We start from the raw sequence: 21,514 nt of genomic DNA, 5'->3' as shown, positions 1-21,514 counted from the left end.
AACTCTGTTTTTCATTGCAGGGTCATTTGAAAGCTTTCTATGATACTATAGATACTGAAAACTGAGAGTCTTGTGTGAATATTTTAAAAAAATGTGCTTGTGATTAGCAAAAAGGCAAGTCAGTCTATGTGGAGTGTCAAACGGCAACAGTAACAGCTCCTTAGAATAAAGCAGATGAAGCTACTATACGTGTCGAAAACCATCCATGAAATGGTTGGCTAACTTTGCTCAGTAGTTCTCTTATTTGCAGTTTATGCTGATCTTTGGTCCTTACATGCTTGTATGTTAATCATTTGGTGTGTTTAGCAAGAAAACAAGGAGATCATTTTAATTCGATGTCACGTTTCGTCCTCAGTCAACTAAACCTAATGATTTTATATTACCTCACTTTCCCCAAATGCTTTTTACATTATTTGCTCAGTGATCTGCATATTTTGTTTGTAGTCCCTTACACTAATAAACCTGTTACCAGGAGTTACAGTTTTCCTCTACAGAGCTTGAATTTTCAGCAAACTTTGATTTTCTTAATTAGGTTACCATGTTTTCAAAGTCTTTATTTGGGAATCCAGATATATATGGGAATTGACAGGAAAACATGAGCCACAGAATAGTACCTAGAAATGGTGTGACATCTTCAGGCATCAGCAGCAGACTGTGTAGGTGAATATTTCACTCTGCATTCACTTCAGCTTAGTCTCCCTTCCTAGGAAGTTATTTAAGTGATACAGGCAATGTTTGTCAATACTACACATCGTGTTTAAGCTTCTTTTCTGCAAGTATTCTACATTTCTTCTGCTCTGAAGAGCTTTGAAGGAAGAATGTTTTGGTGGAATTCATCTGTGTAATTTTTTTTCCTCCTTCAAGCATAGTTTTTCCCTAAAGTCTTCCATATATCAGCATTTGAGACAGAAAATTAGAAATTTGACCTACTTATGTTGTATGCAGGTTCCCATCAGGAGGATATTAAGGAAGACATAAACCTTTCATATTTTATTAGCATTAATGTAACCATTGAAGAAAGATCAAAACAATAAATCTGCCAAGACACAGGAAAAGTTCTCTTACAGAGAGAGGAGTTTTTACCTCATGTACTTGTCAACTTGGATGCTGGAGGAGCTGTTCAGATAAAAAATTGTGTTATGACACCAAATCGTGGGTTTTTTTTCTTCCTCCTCTTCGCCAGCGTCACCACTGTGGTATAAACTACTTCTATTCCAAAGCGTGCCCCTAGGACAAGGATTCTAATGAAAAGAATGAATAAAGCCTTGCAATCATTCGTTTGGATGATGCCCCAAAGGTTTTTGAGAGCCAGTGGTCTGAAGATTTTGTAGGAGAAAAGATGGGAGCATGTGGCCTGTTGTGTAGCTTCTTATGTACTCTGATTGGTTTCTTAATGGTTAGGTAATGTTATGATTGATGGCAGATACTTTGAGGCTTACTCGAGTCAGTAGGGCATCCAGATCCCATTTATATTGGGTGCTGGTGTCGTGAAAGCGCAGCACTAAGTGGCATATTACTCTTCTTTTTCTGCTGCACAACTAAAGATGATTTAAGATGCAATTCTAAACAGCCAGATTTTAAAACATTTTCCTGCAGCTTAAAGAAACCTGGAAAAAATCAGTGGAACTGTGTGAGCACACTCAGTTAAGTTTTAATTGTGCAATAGGGAGAGTACTAGAAACAGGCAGATAAAATGTGGTAATGATACAATCAATTCATACATTATATGCATAAAGTCGGTGAGTTTTTAAGTACTGTATTTCTCAGTAGCAGTTTTTTATGAGAAACATGCATCTTGAATATTCTGTATACTTATATATGTGCAGATAGCTTGCATTTTATGAGGATATCTGTCCTACATGGGTGTGGTGGTATTTTTATTGTTCAAGATTACAGTATCTGTCTCATCGATCAATACTTTTTCTAGTTTGACATTTGGATCTAGAAGATGCAAGTAATTATTCCACAGCTTGAGCAAAGTAGTTGAGCAGTGAATGGTCCCTTTGAAGTTTTGAGTTTATTGATGTTCTTATGCTAAGGCGTGTGCTTGGCCATAGCAGTGCCAGAAATCCAAATGCTTCAAGACTGAACCCATACAATCAAGAAGACAGAATATTAGGAGTTATAGAAGGGGCAAGTTGTGGAAATAGAAGTACATAGACTTTCAGTAAGAGCCAAAACCAAGAAACCATTACTTTTGTATGATCATTTTTTATCAGTCTTTATATTGAGTGAGGACAAAAAGACTTGGTACACCACTAATTAGATTTTGTTGGTTTGTTTTTTTCTAATTGCTCTGAAGTGTTAAGCTCCTGAGCAAAAAATATACAAAACGTTATTGAAGGGGGTTTGTAACATTAAAAGAACTTTGAGGTATGTTTTTCATTGGTTTCCAAGGGACTTTTAAGTTGTTCTTTAGTGTTTGACTTCTGGAGGGCATTGTGTTAGAAATCCAACCTTCTTGGAGCTCTCTCACCGACAGGAAAGTGATGATAGAACAGCCTTCGAGCAGCATAATAAATCACCCAGCCCTGGCAGTAATAGTGCCCATTAGGGACACTCTTTTTTATTTTTTCCCCTCTGCTCAGTTTCCAGCTGTACTTATAGAACCACGCATCAAGCAAGGCTGTAAATAAAAGTTATAACCTAATAGGTGGGAGCTGAAGTGGAACGGACAGGAGCTGAGGCATGGAGGCCTTATTGCTGCTCATCAGCAATTATAAACAGGATAAAGTGTCTGGGACTTGCACTGATGCAGCAAGAGCTAATAGAGGCTGGGAGATGACACTGTACCATGATCAGATGATGTATGTTGATGGGTTTTTACTATCTCATCTTATTGCCTATTTCTGTGATGTGTTGTATTATCTGTTCTGTGCTTCCATATCTATCTGGATGGACAGATTGGTTTCCTCTCCTGCTCAGAGGGGCTTGAGCATATATACTCAAGCTTGCTTTTTTGTGCATATACTTTATATTAGTTGCCAGTACTGGTTCTCTAAGAGCCTTCTCAAAGTGTTATGATTATTGTAGATTAAAATCCTCCTAATGGTAAGGATCTTAATAGTCATATCTGCAAACAAATTTAAGGACTTGCTGCATTTGTAGGATTTATTTTCACTATCACCTTGTTCAACTTTACAAAATCACCCTCATTCATTACAAATAGTGGATATGGTCACCTGAACCATCTTTTACACAAAATGAATCCCATGCATTTTAGACTAAATATTTTATAACCATTGTGGTTGGAGGAGCCAAAGAGAGGGGTTTGGGCTCAATATATCAAAAAGTTTGTTAAAAGTCATCTGTAGCTGTGCTGATCTTTGCCTCTGAGTTATAAAAACTTCAGCTCTTCTTGGGAAGGTTTTTAAGAGCTTGTTAACACATTGTAATTGGTAATGTTCACAAAAAAGTCTTTCTTGATCTTTTCTCTCTCGCAGTCTAGCACATTTCTGTACTAGACATCTAAATCATCTCTTTACTAAACCATAATGAAAAAAAATGCCTTGAAATTTAGCCTGTACTTGCTTTAATCTAAAGAGAGGTTTTGCAAGTATCTTCATAGTCTGTACATTAATCGCTCATGCTGTTTACTTCTGAAGAGGATTTTCTTCCGAGTAGTGGAAAAATACACCATTCAGAAATGAAAAGGTGAGCAGCAGCATGACAGCAGGTGAAAACAGTGACTCCTGTCCTTGTCTATTCAGTACAGCCAGGATAAAATAAATAGATTATTTTTCTATCGTTTTACTGTATTGAGGCAGGAATACTTACATCTCCCTGTGTTAAAGTACACTGAGGTGAGATGATTGGAAACTCATCCTTTTCACAGTCAGTATTTCTTTGAAATTAAATTAACTCTCACACTTAGGGGTTTCCAGGTGTTCCATTCCTTTGCATTGCTCATAAAGTGAGGAAGCTACAGTGTTGAAGTGGCCAAAAGGACAAAAAATGTAATGTGACTGCGGAAGCCCTATCTCACACGCTCTGTAGATGAATGAGAAATATTACAGACAATGTTTTGAAGATGTTTATAAAACACACTAGTAATTCCTACTTAGGAATAACTCCTTTTTCTAATCAATCCATTGAAGTAATTCATGAAAGGATTGCTGGCCTTAACAGTAATTTTGTTTTATTTCTTATGGAATAGTCTAAACAGATTAATATAATTTACATGCTTATTAATGTTTCCCCTTTAGCATTGTAGTATCGTACGATGTAGCATAGTAGCATTGTACTCCTCAAAATTGTACTGACTCAGATTAGTTTTCAAGAGCATATAAGGCAGCCGTATATGATCTCTGTGTTACTAATGTGTCCTTTCTAAAGACAAGAGGAAGACCTCAGACCCAGAGGATTGCTGCTTTCCCCTTGGGTGGTTATCAGTGCTTTCTTTGGAGTTTGCTTCCTTGTGCAGAAAGTGGGATTCAGTGTATGATGGTGTGAGTGACAGAAATGTGCTCCAATTTAAGTAGATTTTGGTTGTACAGGGGTGCACAGGTTATGAGAAACAGGCTTTTTCTTCCTTGTGAGGAGAAAAAAAAAACCCAGTACAATAGAATTCTTAAAAAATAAAAATCGAAGTATATATGTGGACGGGGCATAAGGGTCTCCTGGCCTGTGTAACCTTCCGGCGGGTGCTGAGACACACACCTCTGTGTGCCTTATAATACTCCCAGCTATCCGAGATCAGTACCAGGCTGTCAGTTCATTCACACTCTTAAGTTTTCAAGTCCAGCATCCTAATAGAGAATGTCCTCCAGGTACTTAAAACTTTTACTCCTCCTACCTTTATTTATCCTCTTAAATCACCCAAATTCATCTTCTTTTATACTTTGTGCTGTTCAGATATGCCCTTGAACCTTCCATTTCCATTCGTACTTCACCAAATAACCTGCTTAAGACTTTTTTCATTATTTGTAAGTCCATTCCTCAGCTTTCGCTTGTCTTTATTGCTTTTTGCTGCTCTTGATTAAAATTTTTCATCTGTTTTCATTTCCATATCCTAAATCTTGTTATGAAAAAGACCACATTCAAAGTAGAACAACTTTGAGGAAAATGTGCTTAAGTCAAGAGGGCAGGATTATCTCTCGAGAGGAATTCATATTGAATTGTAAGCCAGTAGGAAAATTATTTTGAATGTCAAAGGTAGTACCAGCTGACAGAATAGTAAATGCTGTGTCTGGATTAGCTGTGTTAGGAAGAGCAAGGGATGAGATTTTTCTCCTCTTGTTGGCACTGCAACAGGTACCCACAGAGGCTATGAAATCCTAGTCCTTGAAAATTTTTGAACATGGACTGGACCAGGCCCCGAGGAAGCTCATCCAGCTTCGATGTTTACTCTGCAGCAAGCTGGAGGCTGGGCTAGGTGACCCCCAGAAATCCCTTCCAACCTAATTTTTTTCAATGACACTAATAGAAAACAAATACGATCTGAGTGATTACAAGTATTTAGTCTAAGTTCAATAGCACTGAGCTGAGGCAGGTGGGCTCTAGAAGTCCAGGCGTTCCTTTAGTGCCTCAAGCATTGCAGAGAAGGGCCAGGAGAGACTCTTGGAAAGGTGGGAGAGTTGGGATGGTCAATGCCAAGCAAAGAGCTGGGGTAAGGGTCGCTGCACCAGGGTTCTCAGTGGCCATGAGCAGGCTAAGCGAAGTGTGCTTCATTAAATAAGATACTCTCCTGAAAAAATGTGTGCTGCTGCCTTTGTGGCTTTCTCACTATTTTTTCTTTATGATCTGGTGGATGGTTTTCAGTCTGGCTGGTGAAATTCTTGCCAAATAGAAAACTATTTTTTTTTAAGATCATTATCTTTTAAAATTCAGATATGACCACATATTGTGTTCAGTTCTGGGCCCCTCAGTTCAGGAAAGACATTGAAATGCTGGAGCGGGTCCAGAGAAGAGCAACACGACTGGTGAAGGGACTTGAACACGAGACCCATGGGGAGAGGCTGAGGGAGCTGGGCTTGTTTAGTCTGGAGAAGAGGAGGCTTAGAGGTGACCTCATCACTCTCTATAACTACCTGAAGGGAAGTTATAGCCAGGTGGGGATTGGTCTCTTCTCCCAGGCAGTTAGCAATAGGACAAGGGGGCATGGGCTTAAACTCTGCCAGGGGAAATTTAGGCTGGATATTAGAAAGAAATTCTTTACAGAGAGAGTGGTCAGGCATTGGAATGGCCTGCCCAGGGAGGTGGTGGACTCGCCGTCCCTGGAGGTTTTTAAACTGAGATTGGACATGGCACTTAGTGCCATGATCTAGTAAACGGACTAGAGTTGGACCAAGGGTTGGACTCGATGATCTCTGAGGTCTTTTCCAACCCAGTCGATTCTGTGATTCTGTGTGATCTCTGTATTAAAGTCTTAGGGATTCATGACAAAGGATTTGTTATTGAAACAGAAGAGTAAGTATTTTATTCCTTATGTAGATTTTTATTAAAATGAAACAACTTTACCTTGGATATTTTTTAGTGATTTCATGGCATATTTAGTTTTAAGAACTATCAGGATCTCTGTGATCAGTTAACTGACCTTTGAGAGTAGGTACATAGTTATTATTAAAGAATACACATCCATTAGGCTTACTTGGCATTAGGCTCCCAACAGCTCTGAATTCCTTCCTCCATTGTCAGCATCCACCCCAAGACTGCTGGAAAGCCATTCCCAACTAACAAAATTGCAGCTCATAACTTTAAATAAACTGCATCTCCATACATTTCAAGGGCAAAGAAATCAAGGTTACATGTCTTGCATTTCCCACCTACAACCCCTTCCAAAAACTTTTTAAAAACATATATTGCAACAGGATTGGGGGAGCTTTGGGTTTGCTTTAATTTCAGTTGAACTTGCCCGATAGCAAGACCATATGGAGAATGTCACAAAGAATTTTAAATTTGTTATTTTATTGCACTGGAGCTTTTCTTTTAACAAGTTCAGCATTAAATGACTGGCCTGAAATATATTTAAAAACACATAGCAATGTGCAGGGAGCTAATCTGTGATCCTGTTCTGTTACACTTTTTGATGTGAGGGTTGATGCGCCAAATGTTTCATCTGCCTCTTGGTGAAGGCCTCGATTCTAACTAGTGATTTCAGCGAGTGTCAGACAGCTTTTAAGTGCAAGTTTTCAGTATTTTCCATTTAGATATTAATTATCATACAGACCTTAAAAATGCATGGAAGTAATTTTAGAGTTTCTTGGAAGTATGCCTAAGTCTGTTGAGCATACGCAGGGGAAAGTGTATCTTCCTAGAAAGTGAGGGGTTTATAAATATTTGTACATTCACTGAATTGTCATGCAAACAAGTTAACTCTTTTTCCTCTTCCTGTTCCAAATTATTTTCTGTAACGTACACTGCAAGGAATAACTAATGAGACCAACATCTTAGGGCAAAAGAGGGTCGTAAAAGAGCTGGTTGTAAGATACAAGATGGAACATGTGCTGTTGCATCCTCTGAGTTTCCCTGGTCTGTCCCACCTTTCCCTTTGTGCAGATCTGGTCTTTGGTTCAGGTTAGTGGAGATGCTTCCCAGTCTCTCCTTTTAGAACAGTAAGAACTGCCCAGTAAACCAGCCTGACTTTTGGTGTATTCCAGACAGCAATCAGGTGTACAGAAATAGTCTTCTATGCCAGGGCTGGTTGTTTTTTCCCCACAAAAATTGCCACAAAAAGTAACACCATCAAAATGTAAACTGATTTTTAGGCTTTATTTAAAATAACTGAACCAAAACCAAGTGTATTTTGAAGATAGGTTAGCTGTACATTTCAGAACTTACTCTTAATGCATTCAGTACAATTTTTATCAAAATACAAGAGCTCTTAGGTTTTTTCCTTAACATTAATCAGCTGCAGTCCTTGGAATTATAGTCTCTCATTGCAAGATTTCTGTTGCTAACGGCATCACTGAGGTTCTGCAGTTAATGATAAATAAGATTTTTGAAAGATAAATATTGAAAATATATATTTTTTCAGTGCTAGCAGGCGGCAGTTCTTTACAATTCCTCTTCTGAATCTGTGTCTTAGCCTTGGAAAACCCTCATTACACCAATGGGGGGAAGGGTGTATGAGGAAAAACTCAGCGTATGAATGAAAAATAACAGAGCAAGTAGTTTCTGTATAGAACTGGTTTTAGGCTATTAGTTTGAAGAATTACCTTCCTGAATACTGTATTCCATCTGATTGATGAGGACAAAGCTGGAGTATCCTACTAGGATTTTGAAGCAGAGCAGCACCACTTATTTATGCACTCTGGAGCTGGCTAGCGAGTATGCAATATTTATAGCATTATCTGTTCTTGTTAATCCAATATTAGAGAATTTGACAAAGCATAAGAGGGCTCTCATTAAAGTCAGCAAAACCAAAACTGTGATATTGCTGAACGCTTTTGAATTTCCCATTTTATTAGAACCAGTGTAAGCTTATTTGTATGTGTTTGTACATACATATTCATATATGTAAATATACGTATTTGAATACTAGTAAGTTGTCTTCAGGTGCTGTGGAATGGCCAGGATGTTCACAATTTGCCTTTGTAACTTTTTCATCATGTATATTCCCATGGTGCGGCTTTTTTCTTTGTTCTTCGGTTTCTGTTCTTGGATTTAGCTGTCTGGAGCATTACTCCTTCACTTAATAATCCTGTTCTGATTATTCAGGCCACATATGATCTCATTTGTTCTACAGCTTTAACTGTGACTAGAATTTGCCTTTATTCCTCTCCCAACCGTAGCCATATGCTGCCAGAAATATGTAATTTAATAATCAGTTCAAATTGACACCTGTAATGTTTTTTGTCTGGTTTTGTACTAGGGAGTTTAGTGTTGTGGCATTTTCTCTCTTCTGGCCTTTTCAGGGTTTGTTCTTTATAATAATTTGAATGTATGAGAGGCTTGAAATGCTTTCTCAGCTATCAAGAAAAAAAAACCCCAACAACCCAAACGAGCTGCTACACGGCAGAAATTGTCTCCAGGAATCAAGACGAGGGGGATTCAGCCCCGTGCCTGCACACAGTAGCAGTCGCTATCTGTGGATGGTTTTGCTGCCAGCAGCTGTTTTTCAACACGTTCTTCAGCTGTTTACCCATGTAGCAAGAGATGGGCAGCGAGCACCAGGCCGAGCGCTCAGCGGGACTGTCCAACCCTCCCTCTCTCCAAACTCTCATCTCTTGCTGTGGGCTCCAGAGGTTCCCGGGCTTTGCTCGTGGGTGTGATTCAGGAAAGGAACCCCAATCGCCTCATTTTCTAAACAAACAAGGTCCTTTCAGTCAGCAGCAGTAGGGGTGGCCATTGCCTGAGGAAATGTTTCAGCTAATTGAAGTGCCCTAAGTTAATCATCAAAGGAACTGTACAGTACAGGTGCCTGAATACATTTAACTACGTACTTGTTTGAATCAATTGGTTCTATCAGTAAAAAAGTTTAAGATACAAATGAACATTTCCATTAACTAAAGGCATACTGGCATCAGAGAGTGTAGGGGGGAGTAATGCAAGAATTTAACTACAAACCAGGTGTAGTGAAGGAGTGAAAATATGAGATGAAAACTAATTAGCTTTTCACTTAATTTAGCAATTATGAAATTTATTGACAAGAAAGGTTAATAAGCATTTTCGCACTTTTTATAATTATAACATTGCTAAAATGCATGCAGTAGCCTATGTAGTTCACTATTTGTCATACAATTTTCAATATTAATTTCATTCATCTGGGTTACTGGCACTAGATGAGTCTCTTCCGTTTCATTAGAGACAGTAGTTAATAGCTTCATTAAGTTACAGTGCAGTACAGTGTACTTCCTTTTTGATGGATGGTAGTACCAACAATACAGGGAAACAAAAAATGTCAGAGGTAGGAAGGAATTAGTGTGTGTGTATATAAAATATATATATATTCTCCCCCACCCCATCCGTGTATCTCAGAATTACAGAATGGCTGAGGGTGGAAGGGGCCTCTGGAGACTGTGGTGCAGCCTCCTTGCTCAGAGCAGAGTGACCCAGAGCAGACCCAGGGACATGTCCAGTCAGCTTTTGAGAACCTCTGAGGATGGAGCCTCCACAACCCCATTGGGCAACCTGTGCCAGCGTCTGGTCTTTGCTAGAGTAAAAGAAGTTGTTGGGGTTTTGTGGTTGTTTTTACTCACTAGGGCTGGAAATAGCTACTGTTGAATGGGTTTAGTAATTGATGAGAAATAATAACTTCTGTAGTGCAACTCTGGCGGTTATTTTATAGTCTTCAGAGTGATTTAACAGGCAGCCTCCTGAGGCACAGAAGCCGCTGATGGGACCTGAGTTCTATAGAGATTATTCCTGTGCAGTCTTCCTGCTCTACGTTGTACAGGGACAATGAGTTTTAGTGCAATCACTTTTAAACTCCATGGAGGGGAAAAAATAAATCAGTGAAATGGTGATGCTAAGGGCACTGCGATAATACTAGAAAAGAGACTGTGTCATTAAATGTTACCAAAGAGTTTATGTAAGAATTTTTGAAACATCTGTCTGTACTGTTTTAAGAAAAATTGAGGTGAATTCATGGAAGAAATTAATTTCTTATGAGCATGAGTGCTTCGAAAAAGGTGCGCGCTTTGGTTTCTGATGCAGCTTTGAGATGCAGGCTTGATCACGTGAGAGGATGAGATGTTCATCTCAGTGTAAATACCAGAGATTCAAAACAACTGTTTCCACAGCATTATACAGCAGCGGGGAGGAACCGAGGTGGTCACGGTTGTCAAACTTGTCTTATAAGATGTTAATCTTGAATTTCTGTCTGTGCATTAATAGTCAACAAGGAAATGGGTTTTGGAACAACTGTGTTAATTTTAGGTTCATTTGAAGCAGAGGAGATGATTTTAAATGATGATTCTGGTAAATGTGATAGGAAAGATCTGTAAAGAGGCAGTTTCCTCTAGATGAAATTTCTAATGCATAGTCAACATGCCAGGGAATTAAGTAATCCCTCATCTAAAAATGGAATAATGAAGGAAAAAACAGCAAGATATTGCTCAAATTTTAGTTAATCCCTGCTATGTAGTTAAAGTCTGTGACTGTGCAAGTTTGTGGACAGAGGTTTTAACAGCTCATGCTCCTTTTAAAATATTTTCAGAGATGGCAGTGATGCTTGAGGGTTCATTAACTATTGCTCTTACTGGTGTTTGCACAGGCAGCTGAGATTGGAAATGTCAGTCTGTCAGTGTGATGGGGTCTTTCTGAAAAAAAAAAAAAAAAATTGGAGTGCCTCAAAAGCTGTCATCAAACCAGAGATCAAACAGATTCATCTCATTCTTGAAGCCAGCAGCAGCAGTGGAGGGCTCCTCTTAGTACTCTCCCATCTCTTCCTTTCTTCCTTCTTGCTTCCCTGTTACGTTTTCTCAGCCCGTGTCTCTGCTGGGCCTGGAGCTTCCCCAAAATGCCATGAAAAAGAAATTGTGATTGTTAGTGAAGTCGTGTGCTCGCAGCCTGCAAACCCTTCTATGGCATGAGAGGAAGATGGTGGGATTCAGCTCTGACAGTTGTAACACCATTTAGTTGGAAGATTTTGAGGGGAGAACATGAGTAATGGAGACAAGAACAGTTGACAGTAAGGAGCAAATGTGAGTTTATGTCCAAGACATAATAGAGATTTTAAGAGCACTGCTCTGCTCATTGTTTCCAGTCAAGCCTCCAGTTTCGGTCTTGCTCAGCTAAATTATTTCATGTTTTCACTTCAAATTGGACTTCGATAGAGCCACCACAACTAGAGGAATGTCCATCGTCAGATACAGATTAGAAGAATACTTATTTCTTAACTCTGAATTAAAATGATGATAGGCAAGTGTCAATGGCAGTTGCTCTGCTGAACCATCTGTTTGTGAAATTTTGGGGATGTCTCATCTCTATTGTTGTTTTTCTTTTTTGCACAAATCATTCTCCTAAGGAAAGCTACTGTCAGTTACCGGCTGAAAGAGCCCCGTTCTCTGTAGCCATTTTTGATTGTTTAATAGTTCACATGCAGAATTTAGTCTTGACTCGAGTTGCAGCACTTCACCCTTTTCATAGGGTATTTTTTTTTGCAATTGAGGTAGTAAAGCTGGGCATGACAATTTCCTTTTGCTATCCGAAGTTTAATGTTGCAAGATTCCAGGTGCTGGAAGACTTAATTTGCATCCTGTATTGCTTGTGTCAGTATCTTGGAAGGCACCATGGTCTGGAAGAAATGCATGCAGGTCTGAATGTAAAAGTTCTGATTTCTTATCTGTGGTTTTTCCTCTCTCCTTGTACTTGCCCAGGAGAAGCATGTGAGCTGTTGGTCCATATTGTAATGAGTATTAGCTTGTGCTCCTTTGTGATCAGATACCTGGCACTGTCCCTAGGAGTCAGGCTAAGTTTACCTCAGTGTTAACACTGGTTAATTTATGGCAAAAATATATGCATTTTAAAAAAATTAGATACCTAATTTTTCATTTTTATCATATATAACCATCTTATGTTAATATTTGATTAGTCATCACCAATTAACAGGATATGTATAATTAAATATTTTAATTATAGGATTACTAGCCTGACCTGGGGTAGATGTGTTTCTCATCAAGGCACATGGCTTCATTAACTGATTAGATGCTGGTTGACTCATACACATGAATCCCTTAATTGGACTTTATAATAAGCAGACCGCTATGGTTTCCATCGGCTTAATTCAGACTGCCAGTTTCATTTCTGAGAAGTGCCAGAACGGCTTACATTTCCAGAAGCAAAGATGTGTGGGAGGTAGCTATTTCAAAACGGTAGTGTATCTGTTTCTCTGAGCAATGGCTAAGCTGCAAATCATGTATTTCCCCATCTTTGGCAAGGAGTTGGGCTGGAATAGGCTCTACTGAACCCCGAGTCAGGCAGGTTACGGTGCAGCCGCTGCGTGGGGAAGGTTCAAGGCCAGCCTGCTCTTGTGCGCTCTGAAAACCATTGTCTGTGCATGGACCGCTGCTGTGGAGTAGAGTCGGTCAGCCTGTTCAGGGGATCTTTCTCTGGGATCATCCTCTGCAGAGATTTAATTTAGGACAGGACTCATTGTTCCATGACTGTATTAATTCATTACACACTACTTTACTTTCTTTTCCTCGTCAAGGCTTCTGCACAGCCAGGCATTTAGAGGTGGAGTACGTTATGTTCTGAATGTTAGTTTAGGCCTAATAGATGTTTTTTGTAAGGTCCAAGTTGTAATCTATGACATTGATCAAAAAGAAACCTGTATTGAGGCACACATCAGATAAAATTATTGCAGCATAATAAAAACTTATCACCTGTATACTGTGCAGAAAGCAGCTCACTTTTCTATTAAATGTGAGATGTGGGGACTCTGTACTTATTGAAAACCCAGGAACATTTTCATCATATCTTAAGAGCAGTATGACAGAAATAAAATAGATCCAACTGAGGTAAGCTGTGTATTTGTAATGGCTGTAACACTGGAGTCCAACAAGTGGAAAAACACTGTGAGACAGGGTCTGAAACTCAGATAAGGGAAGTGTGTTAGTTTATACCGCATGTGAGGACGCAGGGCAAGTTAATGGAGCATACCTGGAGGCAGAGGCCAGCAGGTATTCCTCCTCTGACTTCATTAGATGTTTGGTCAAGGAAAGTCATGATGTTGATAAGCAGTGGATCAGATAAGCTCATTGAAATAACAAGAATATGTACAATGTTTTAGCCACAGCAGTTATCTCTTCCTTGCTGATCCAGGGCAACTAAAACAGAGTAGACATGTTTTCCATAAGCACAGGACACCATGCAAAAGTAAAACCATGTTCAATAGTCTACTGTCCTGCCAAAAAGCTATAGTTATCTTGTTATTTGTTGAATTAATGTCCTTTCAAAATGAACTAAACTGAACTAATGCTTTTTTTTTTTTTCCCCTCGATCACCATCTTGCACTGGAATGCTGACTGCAGTAATGGCTTTCAGCTGTTAGTCTACTTGCAACACTACTACAAACAATTTACTTTGAATACAGGTTGAATTAAATTTATTTGCAACTTCTTTTAAAAAGAAATACAGAACTTATTCTGCTGTGCATAGGTTTGGGAAGAGAAATTGTCTTTTCTATCCTGACCTGACTCAGATTTCAGAGTAGCAGATCCTTCTGCCTCTGACATACCACACAAATTAGGCTTGGGCATCCCACCTTCCAGTCAGTAATGTGCATTTCATGTGCTACTTTAGAGCCCAGGTCAACATAAAAGGAAGAAAAAGAAAAAAAAAAAGGCACTACGCTACCTGAACTTCTTAAGGTTTTCCACACTATTTTCTTCTAAGATGAAATTTATAAAGTTATTAATACAAATAGTATTCTGACTAATTCTTTAAAAATGGCTGAGTACTTTGAACTTACAGCATGCATCTAATGGTTGGGCTCATTTTGTTTGGATTTGTATTGTTGGTGTACACTAATTTACATATAAATTGTTATCCATGTGGAAAGAGAAGGAAGCACGGTACGGTGCTTTCATCTACCGCCTTCCGTCATCAGAGACACAGTATACATGCTGTGCCATAAAAAACCTCCCTCCTTCTCAGGGAGGAAATGGGTTGAACCCACGTTTGGTTGTTTTCTATCAGCAGCTGCTTCAGTGAGTTTGTGCAGGGAGGATGAAGGAGGCACATAGGAGAAACGAAATAAGATGACAGGTGAAGCCTGCAGGTGTTTAGGATGGTGTGTGCTCTACGTGTATCTCTATACGACCCAGCCATGGCTGGAAGGAAACTGTTGTTTCATTTTCTATTCAGTACTGCCAGCAGGAGGGGTTCTTACAGGGAACAAAGAGAATTTGTCCTTTACTTGATGCTCATTTTGATTGTTAAGAAAATGCATATATGCAATAGAATGGGAAATATCACACAGCTTGGTGGTGACCCCAGCTGAAAGCAATATACCTTCAATCTGCCCAAAGGGATGCCTCAGCAAGGAAGTTCTAATATTTTCCTAAAATATTTGTTGTGAATACAACAGATTCACAGTCGGAGAGTGAGCCTTCTCCTGTGAAACGGCCACGGCTACTGGATGACAGTAATGACAGGCCTGAAGAAACCAGTCGATCCAAACAGAAGAGTAGACGCCGATGCTTCCAGTGCCAAACAAAACTGGAGCTAGTACAGCAGGAACTGGGATCATGTCGCTGTGGTGAGTACTGTCTGTCAGTAGCGTCTGGCTTTCTAACGCAGCCGCGCTCGGATCCGTATCGGAGCTGGAAATACAGAGAACACTTGCATTTTTTATCTTTCAAAGATACTTTAAACAGAAGCTGTCGTTTCCGCTGATAGCAAAAAGTTATAATTAGTTTCTGTCTAATTTCCCCTTTAAAACTTTGGCCTTGATGTACTGCCTTGTCTCAAGAGATCTTGGATATTAATGAATTTAGATTCAGAAGTCCCTGTAAGGCCAGAAAGCATCATACCCACTTGACAGGAGAAGAAACACAAAGCACGTTGGTAAATATGCAAAGATGACAAGGTTTTTACAGAGCTTAAAGAGACATAGGTCAGCATTTACAGTTCTGCATTTTATAATTACTTTATTATTTAAAAGTTTTAAAAAAACTCTAACTGGAAATATTTTCATTCTCACAGCTTTTGCAAGAGGGAAAACTTGTTCACCATACACTTAAAATCATCCAACCTGGCTTTTCTGAAGCTGATGGCACTGTTCAGCGAACTGAATAGAGGATGAAATCTCATGCTGACAGCCAATTTGGGGGTTCATGTTACATACAAATAATCTTTCTGAAGTAATAATTAATGTGATTGGATTCCAGAGGAGATGCTCTCTCTCCTTCGTGGAACAATTGTATTCATAACTGGTTTAAATGTGCTCATCAGACCCAGTGATAATGCACATGGTAGTTACACCTGCTGATTATTTTTTTTCATACAATCAGGTATTGAAAGCTTACGCTTGTGCTCTCTGACCATGCTTGTATTGATACATTTGGAGAAGTTTGTTTAGTCACTTCATTGTGTCTCAGCAGGGGAATAATTTCCAAAAGATTTGCATAGATGATAGGTTCAATTGCTATTGCACCCATGAAATGTAGAATATTCTGTTAAAATGTTTTCTGGATAGAAGACACATCCTTCTGAGCAGCAGGGGGGAGAGAAAAGATTGGCTAAGCTCGTTGCAAAGACCTAGTTAATTAATTCTATCTTGAATAACAAATATCAATTGAAGAGAAGCAGTAGAAAGCCACAAAGATTCCATGTTATCCTTTGTTATTTTCTTCCGCATCTGTCTCCAGCCCTTAGGAATTTGTGTTGTGTTTTGCTCTTTCGGACATGCGACAGGCCTTGTTTCAGATATTGGAGCACTGACATAGAACTAACATACGTTATCTTTGAAGCCACCAAACGTAAAATTAAAAGCTGTAGTGTTCAAATTCTTGTTAAGGAAATCATGTGTCTGGATACTTTGAAGTAGCCAGTAATATTTTTATCAAACTGAAGAAATTCAGCACCATCAATGACACGTTTTGGTACGGCTCTTTCTGCTCAGCGTGGTAGAGGCAGGAGTTTCTGCTCTTGCTCTGCTGCTGTCACACATTAAATGACTGAGGCTGCTCACAGGTACCTGACTGAAATAAAAGAATCCTCCCTAATATTGAGAGCAAGAGAGAGTTTTACAAGTTTTGGGGAGAACTGGAGAAAAGATGACTTAGCTATTATGTTGTATCATTAAACTTTCTTGGATTCTGAAAAATTGGAGCTATGTACAAGCAACAGAGTTGAAAACAACTTTTAAAAAGTCCTTCCATTGATGAGTAATGTTTTTAAAATAATAAAATAAGACCCGCCTTTTTTTAATTGCAAACTGGATGACAAACATATCTAGTTGGGTCCTCTCAAGTTTTCTTGAAGTAGTTCCATAAAACAACATTGTTGCAATATAAATGTTGTAGGAATTCTTCTTTAAATTGTTTCTATTGCATATACAGCTTTATGGAAATACTTCGGTTAAAGTTCATAAAATGTGTTAATAAAACATGAATATGAAAAAAAAATTCAGCGTTCCTCAACAATAAGTGAGGAAATAAAAATTTACATTCCTGTATTGCATCCTATATAGTTTAAAGGATGTATAATAAACATTTCTATTCCACACATTTAATGGGAGAAGTGGGAGGCAGGATTCTATTTCCATGTTTACAAGAGGGCTGAAAAGACCAGCGATCTTTGGTTTATCTGTGTGGTTATAATGTTTCATTAATACTGAATTCAGGACCTGCGTTATCGATAATGAAATGCTCTCATCTGATGTGAACATAGGCATACCCTGCACGGCTTACTTGTCATAGTAATATTAATAAGAAGCAAGAAACCCCACCACTGTGCAACACAGGTCATTTCAGCTTCGCATCACCCGAACGGCTTTACCAATACTCATCAGCATTTTTAAAGCAGCTGCCTTAGAAACCATTCTCACTGGCTTTGCCCTTCTGTCTGTAAAACTAGGTTGCTTTAGGTCATGAATGACAAGCCAGATGAAAAACCCTGGGGGCAGGGGAGTGTTGGGAAATGGGACAGAATAAATGTGTTAAAATTCTCATTTAAAAGATTTTCTAATTCCATGTGTGATCAGGTTATCTTTTTTGTCAGAATGCAAAGCACAGGTAATGATGCATGTTTAACTGGAAGTGTTCGAAATATCATTATGTAAAATAAGCACATATATTCTTCAAAAGTAATGGTCAAGGTAAAACATGGTTTGATACTTAACTCTTTAAGACTCCACAGAACAGCAATTTTATTGTTTGCTGTTACACATCTTCTTGTCCCAGTGTTAAAAGTACTGGAAGTCATCTCCTTTTTTGATGCCGTGTCCTGGTGAGTCTTCCAGTGAGATTTTTAGTGAGACATAGTAGAAAAAAAAATCCGTACATACTGGACAATGTTATAATATAGACATACGTGCAAATATTAATCCAGCATAACTGGGACTTGTGCAGTGGGGCACAACCTCTGTAAAAGGGGACAGAGAGGGCTGCTGCTTTACACCACATTGGGAGATCTTTGGTAGACTCTGCTGTATTGGCCCAGCTCTCTCCTGTAAAGCCTGTCCAGAGAGAGGTGATGCTGCTGAGCTCGTTCCCTTGACACGACATGGAATTTTAGGCAGATTTGACAGTGCTGCAGGACTTTGCCATGAAGAAGACAGCTCACTACTGAGAAAGGCGTTCCAATAAGGGTTCTTCAGATTCAAACACAACATTTTTCAGATGTAGAAAGATTTGTTTATTTTCATACACGTATACTCTCAAGTTCTTTTCATTTTGCTTCCGCTCTGTACAAGTTATTAACTGCTGACAAGAAATTCACATCTCATAAATAATGCTTAAGAGCCATTGCTATATAAATTGAATGTGTTATGAATTGTGATGGGCCTTTTTGTAGCGTTCTTTGCCTGGAGCAGGAAGAACAGAGGATGTCATTTTCATTAATTTCTAATGAGGTGCCAATTAAAGCCAAGGAAGGAACTCAGAAGGGAAGAGTCACAGAGCTCCCCCGAATCCTGTACCCTGGGGCTGTCAAGCGAGCATGCTGCCAAGCCTCCTCTGAAAGTTCCAGTAAATTACAAATTCATCCAGAGCACATACAGACAAATTCAGCTTCCCTTTGATCTTCAAAAGAGCAATTTGTAAGACGAGTTCTGAGCCTTTTCACATGGTGAACTGGGAGAAGTGATAGGAATTGTTAATTGCTGAGGCACTTTGGAAGCTTCACTGCGAAAGAGAAATTTTAAAATGAATTCTCATTTTGTGCCTCTCTGACTGGATAACCTTTAAATCAACACGACTAGAACAAAACCAGCTTCCTGTGAAACGTTTCTAGATGACAGTTACACTGGGCATGTTTTCCAGACAGCAATGTTCTCTGGTTTGGGGTGAGCCTTTCAATAGCTTACTATCTTACAATGGATAACTGTTGTATTAAAATAAAATATTTCTTTAATATTAGATACAGTGAGCAGTTATATCATCAAGGAATTACAGGAATCATATTATTTGAGTTACATTCTATGACAGCATTTCTGCAGGAAAATGGAAGCAGTCTGAAATCAATTGCCTGTGATCCTTGATCTGAAAATTGAGTTGTCAGTTCAGTGATGTGATAAGCAGGTGGTTACCACAGACTTGCTTTAAAACTAGGGGCAGCAATTTGTGAGTGAAAGTAGCTATATAACATGGAGTTCTGGAAATGTGTTTTAGAAAAATACAGTTTGATTATTTGCAAATTACACAATAAATTTATGGGCCTTATCTTAATTACTTGACTAGATGTATATTACTACTACATAAAGTTGTGTACATTTTTAAAAGATACCGAGTTGCAAACTTCTAAGCCATAGAAATTATTTGCACAGAAAGCCTAGCTTAATTTTATAGCAGAGGCTTAGTATTTTACAGGAAAAAGTAGTTCTGTTATCACTTGCTGTGTAAAGCCAACACACAGAAGTCTGCAGTTGTCTTTAATATGGTTGGAGTTACATAAGATGTACAAGAATATTCTAGATGATCAGTGAAGAAATTTCACACCTGTCATGTCAGATCCAGTCCTGTTCAGCAATTAAATTAGTACAGTGTCCCAGCTCTTCAGCAGCTTTCGTGTATATGATGGTTTGCTATTTGTAGGCCACATCCTAATGGACACATCTGCAGCTTGGGCTCCACATATCCAGAACTCTTGGCAATCAATGGGGCGGCCAGGATAATGGGCTCTGGAAAGTAAGCCTAGCTTTAGCTTCCAGTAGCAGTACCTTAGACAGATGTTGCCAAATTGTTTGTGTACTTCTCAGCAATCTCAGGTTTTTCATGTTCTTTGGCCAGAATAGATGCTTAATAGGTTGGGAAGATGTTGAAACCTTCCAGTTTGATCAGAGTTAAAAACTAACTGCTCGGTTGTGGTGCAATCTGATCAAACAATTGTTAGTGGTATTTCTTGCCTGTGTGGACAGGAAGGCTTTTCTTGGAGTTGGACTGGCCTAGGTTGTGTAGTAATAAGTTATAATTTCCCAGAATGTGGACAGACTCAAACAGTTGTGTATTCACTGCTGCTCTTGGTGGAGACTCTGCAGTAACTACTACCTCGGGCATGGGTGAAGGTAAAACATGGTGGTTTGCAATTTTTATAAGTGAGATGTTGGCAAGTATTGACATTCTCTTTTTCTTGATTGAAGGGATGTGTATTCACAAGTGACCTCTACAGCGGTAAGACTTTGAGTCAGGAAATGAGAGCTTAACTTTGCCAATGAACCAGGGCGCTGCCTCACACTGCTAAGTCATAGAATCGCAGAATACCAGGTTGGAATGAGGGAGCAGCACCTTGTTGGGGCACATCACAGACCGTTCCTTTATCAGGGCATAACTTTCCTTCCTAATTAGTTAGGAACTTCATGTGGATATAACTTTATCCACATAGATCTCTGTCCACTGCTTATTGTGACGGACATCTAGCTACTAAAGCATGGCTCTAGAAAAAGGACACAGATTTTAGTCTTTCCAGTATACAATGTGCTGGGTGTCTCAGAGAGGGTGCTGGAGGTGACTTTAATACAAACTAGATAAATGCCATGTCAAATTTTTATTAGAAGTGGGTGAAATGCTTCATCAAGATGTGATCAAAGCGGGTAAGACTGTCTTGATAAAATGGTTTCTAGTTCTAACAAGTTTAATAGCAAGCTGCTTGCTCTTGCTTAGCAACACAGAAAATCAGCATGCCTGAATAGTCAGTGACTCAATTTGTACCACTTTGTGGCTTGTTTCTCATAAGGTTAACACATAAAACCACTTAAGATTCTTCATTCTTTTCTTAGATTAGAGGAGGGGACAGGAAAAACAGAAAATAAAGAAGGTGATAATAGTACAAGATGTGCATGTTGCACAGTACATTTGCCTTGGATGACAAATTCAGCCATGTAGGAAAATACAAGAAAGATAAAAGAGAAGTCAGGCTGTGAATGAGTACAAATTAAGGGAGGTAAAGCAACAAACTAAGTATTTGAGTAATCTTAAGATTACTTGCCTAGAGGGGAAAAAAATACATGTAAGTGAGTGTTTAACTACATTGATTGAAAACAAACGGAAAAAATGGGGGCAGTGGGACAAGCAATTATAAATGCCTATTAAGAAAATGAAAGGAATCATTGACAGAAACAGAGGTACTCAGGTTGATTATTAAAATAAGAGAAAAAAAATATTTAAGGCAGCTCATCAAAAAACATGCCCAAAAATGTATGTGAAGTCTTCATATTAATTTCTATACAGCTGTCAGTGCACCACATTCTTTTGTATGTGAATGGTGATCATGAGGGAAGCTACTCATGGGAACAAAATTACAAATTTGAGAAGTCATTTGAAAAAAAGTAGCTCAGAGGGAAAGCTGACAGAATAAACGCGTGGGGAACAAACTGGCATTATATCTCTTACAAAATATCCTACTTCCTAAACCAACTCCGGAATTAAGTCTGGTGTGTTCTAAAGATAATTTGGTGCTTGCTAAATTA

The 21,514-nt window shown here is 38.9% G+C and overlaps 1 protein-coding gene across 1 annotated transcript in view; it reads left to right on the top strand.

The window, feature by feature from the left end:
- Window positions 1-21,514, top strand: part of ZFAND3 (zinc finger AN1-type containing 3) — a 140,126-nt gene that overhangs the window by 103,146 nt on the left and 15,466 nt on the right. Inside the window, exon 6 of the mRNA XM_082048338.1 lies at window positions 14,975-15,145. Within this exon, the coding sequence (XP_081904464.1) occupies window positions 14,975-15,145 (171 nt within the window). The remainder of the gene's footprint in view (window positions 1-14,974; window positions 15,146-21,514) is intronic.

Source organism: Streptopelia decaocto, assembly GCF_964273445.1.
Source record: "Streptopelia decaocto genome assembly, chromosome: 3".
NCBI lineage: Eukaryota > Metazoa > Chordata > Aves > Columbiformes > Columbidae > Streptopelia > Streptopelia decaocto.
The sequence above is the reverse complement of the archived record's forward strand: the minus strand, read 5'-3'. Positions and strand labels throughout refer to the sequence as shown.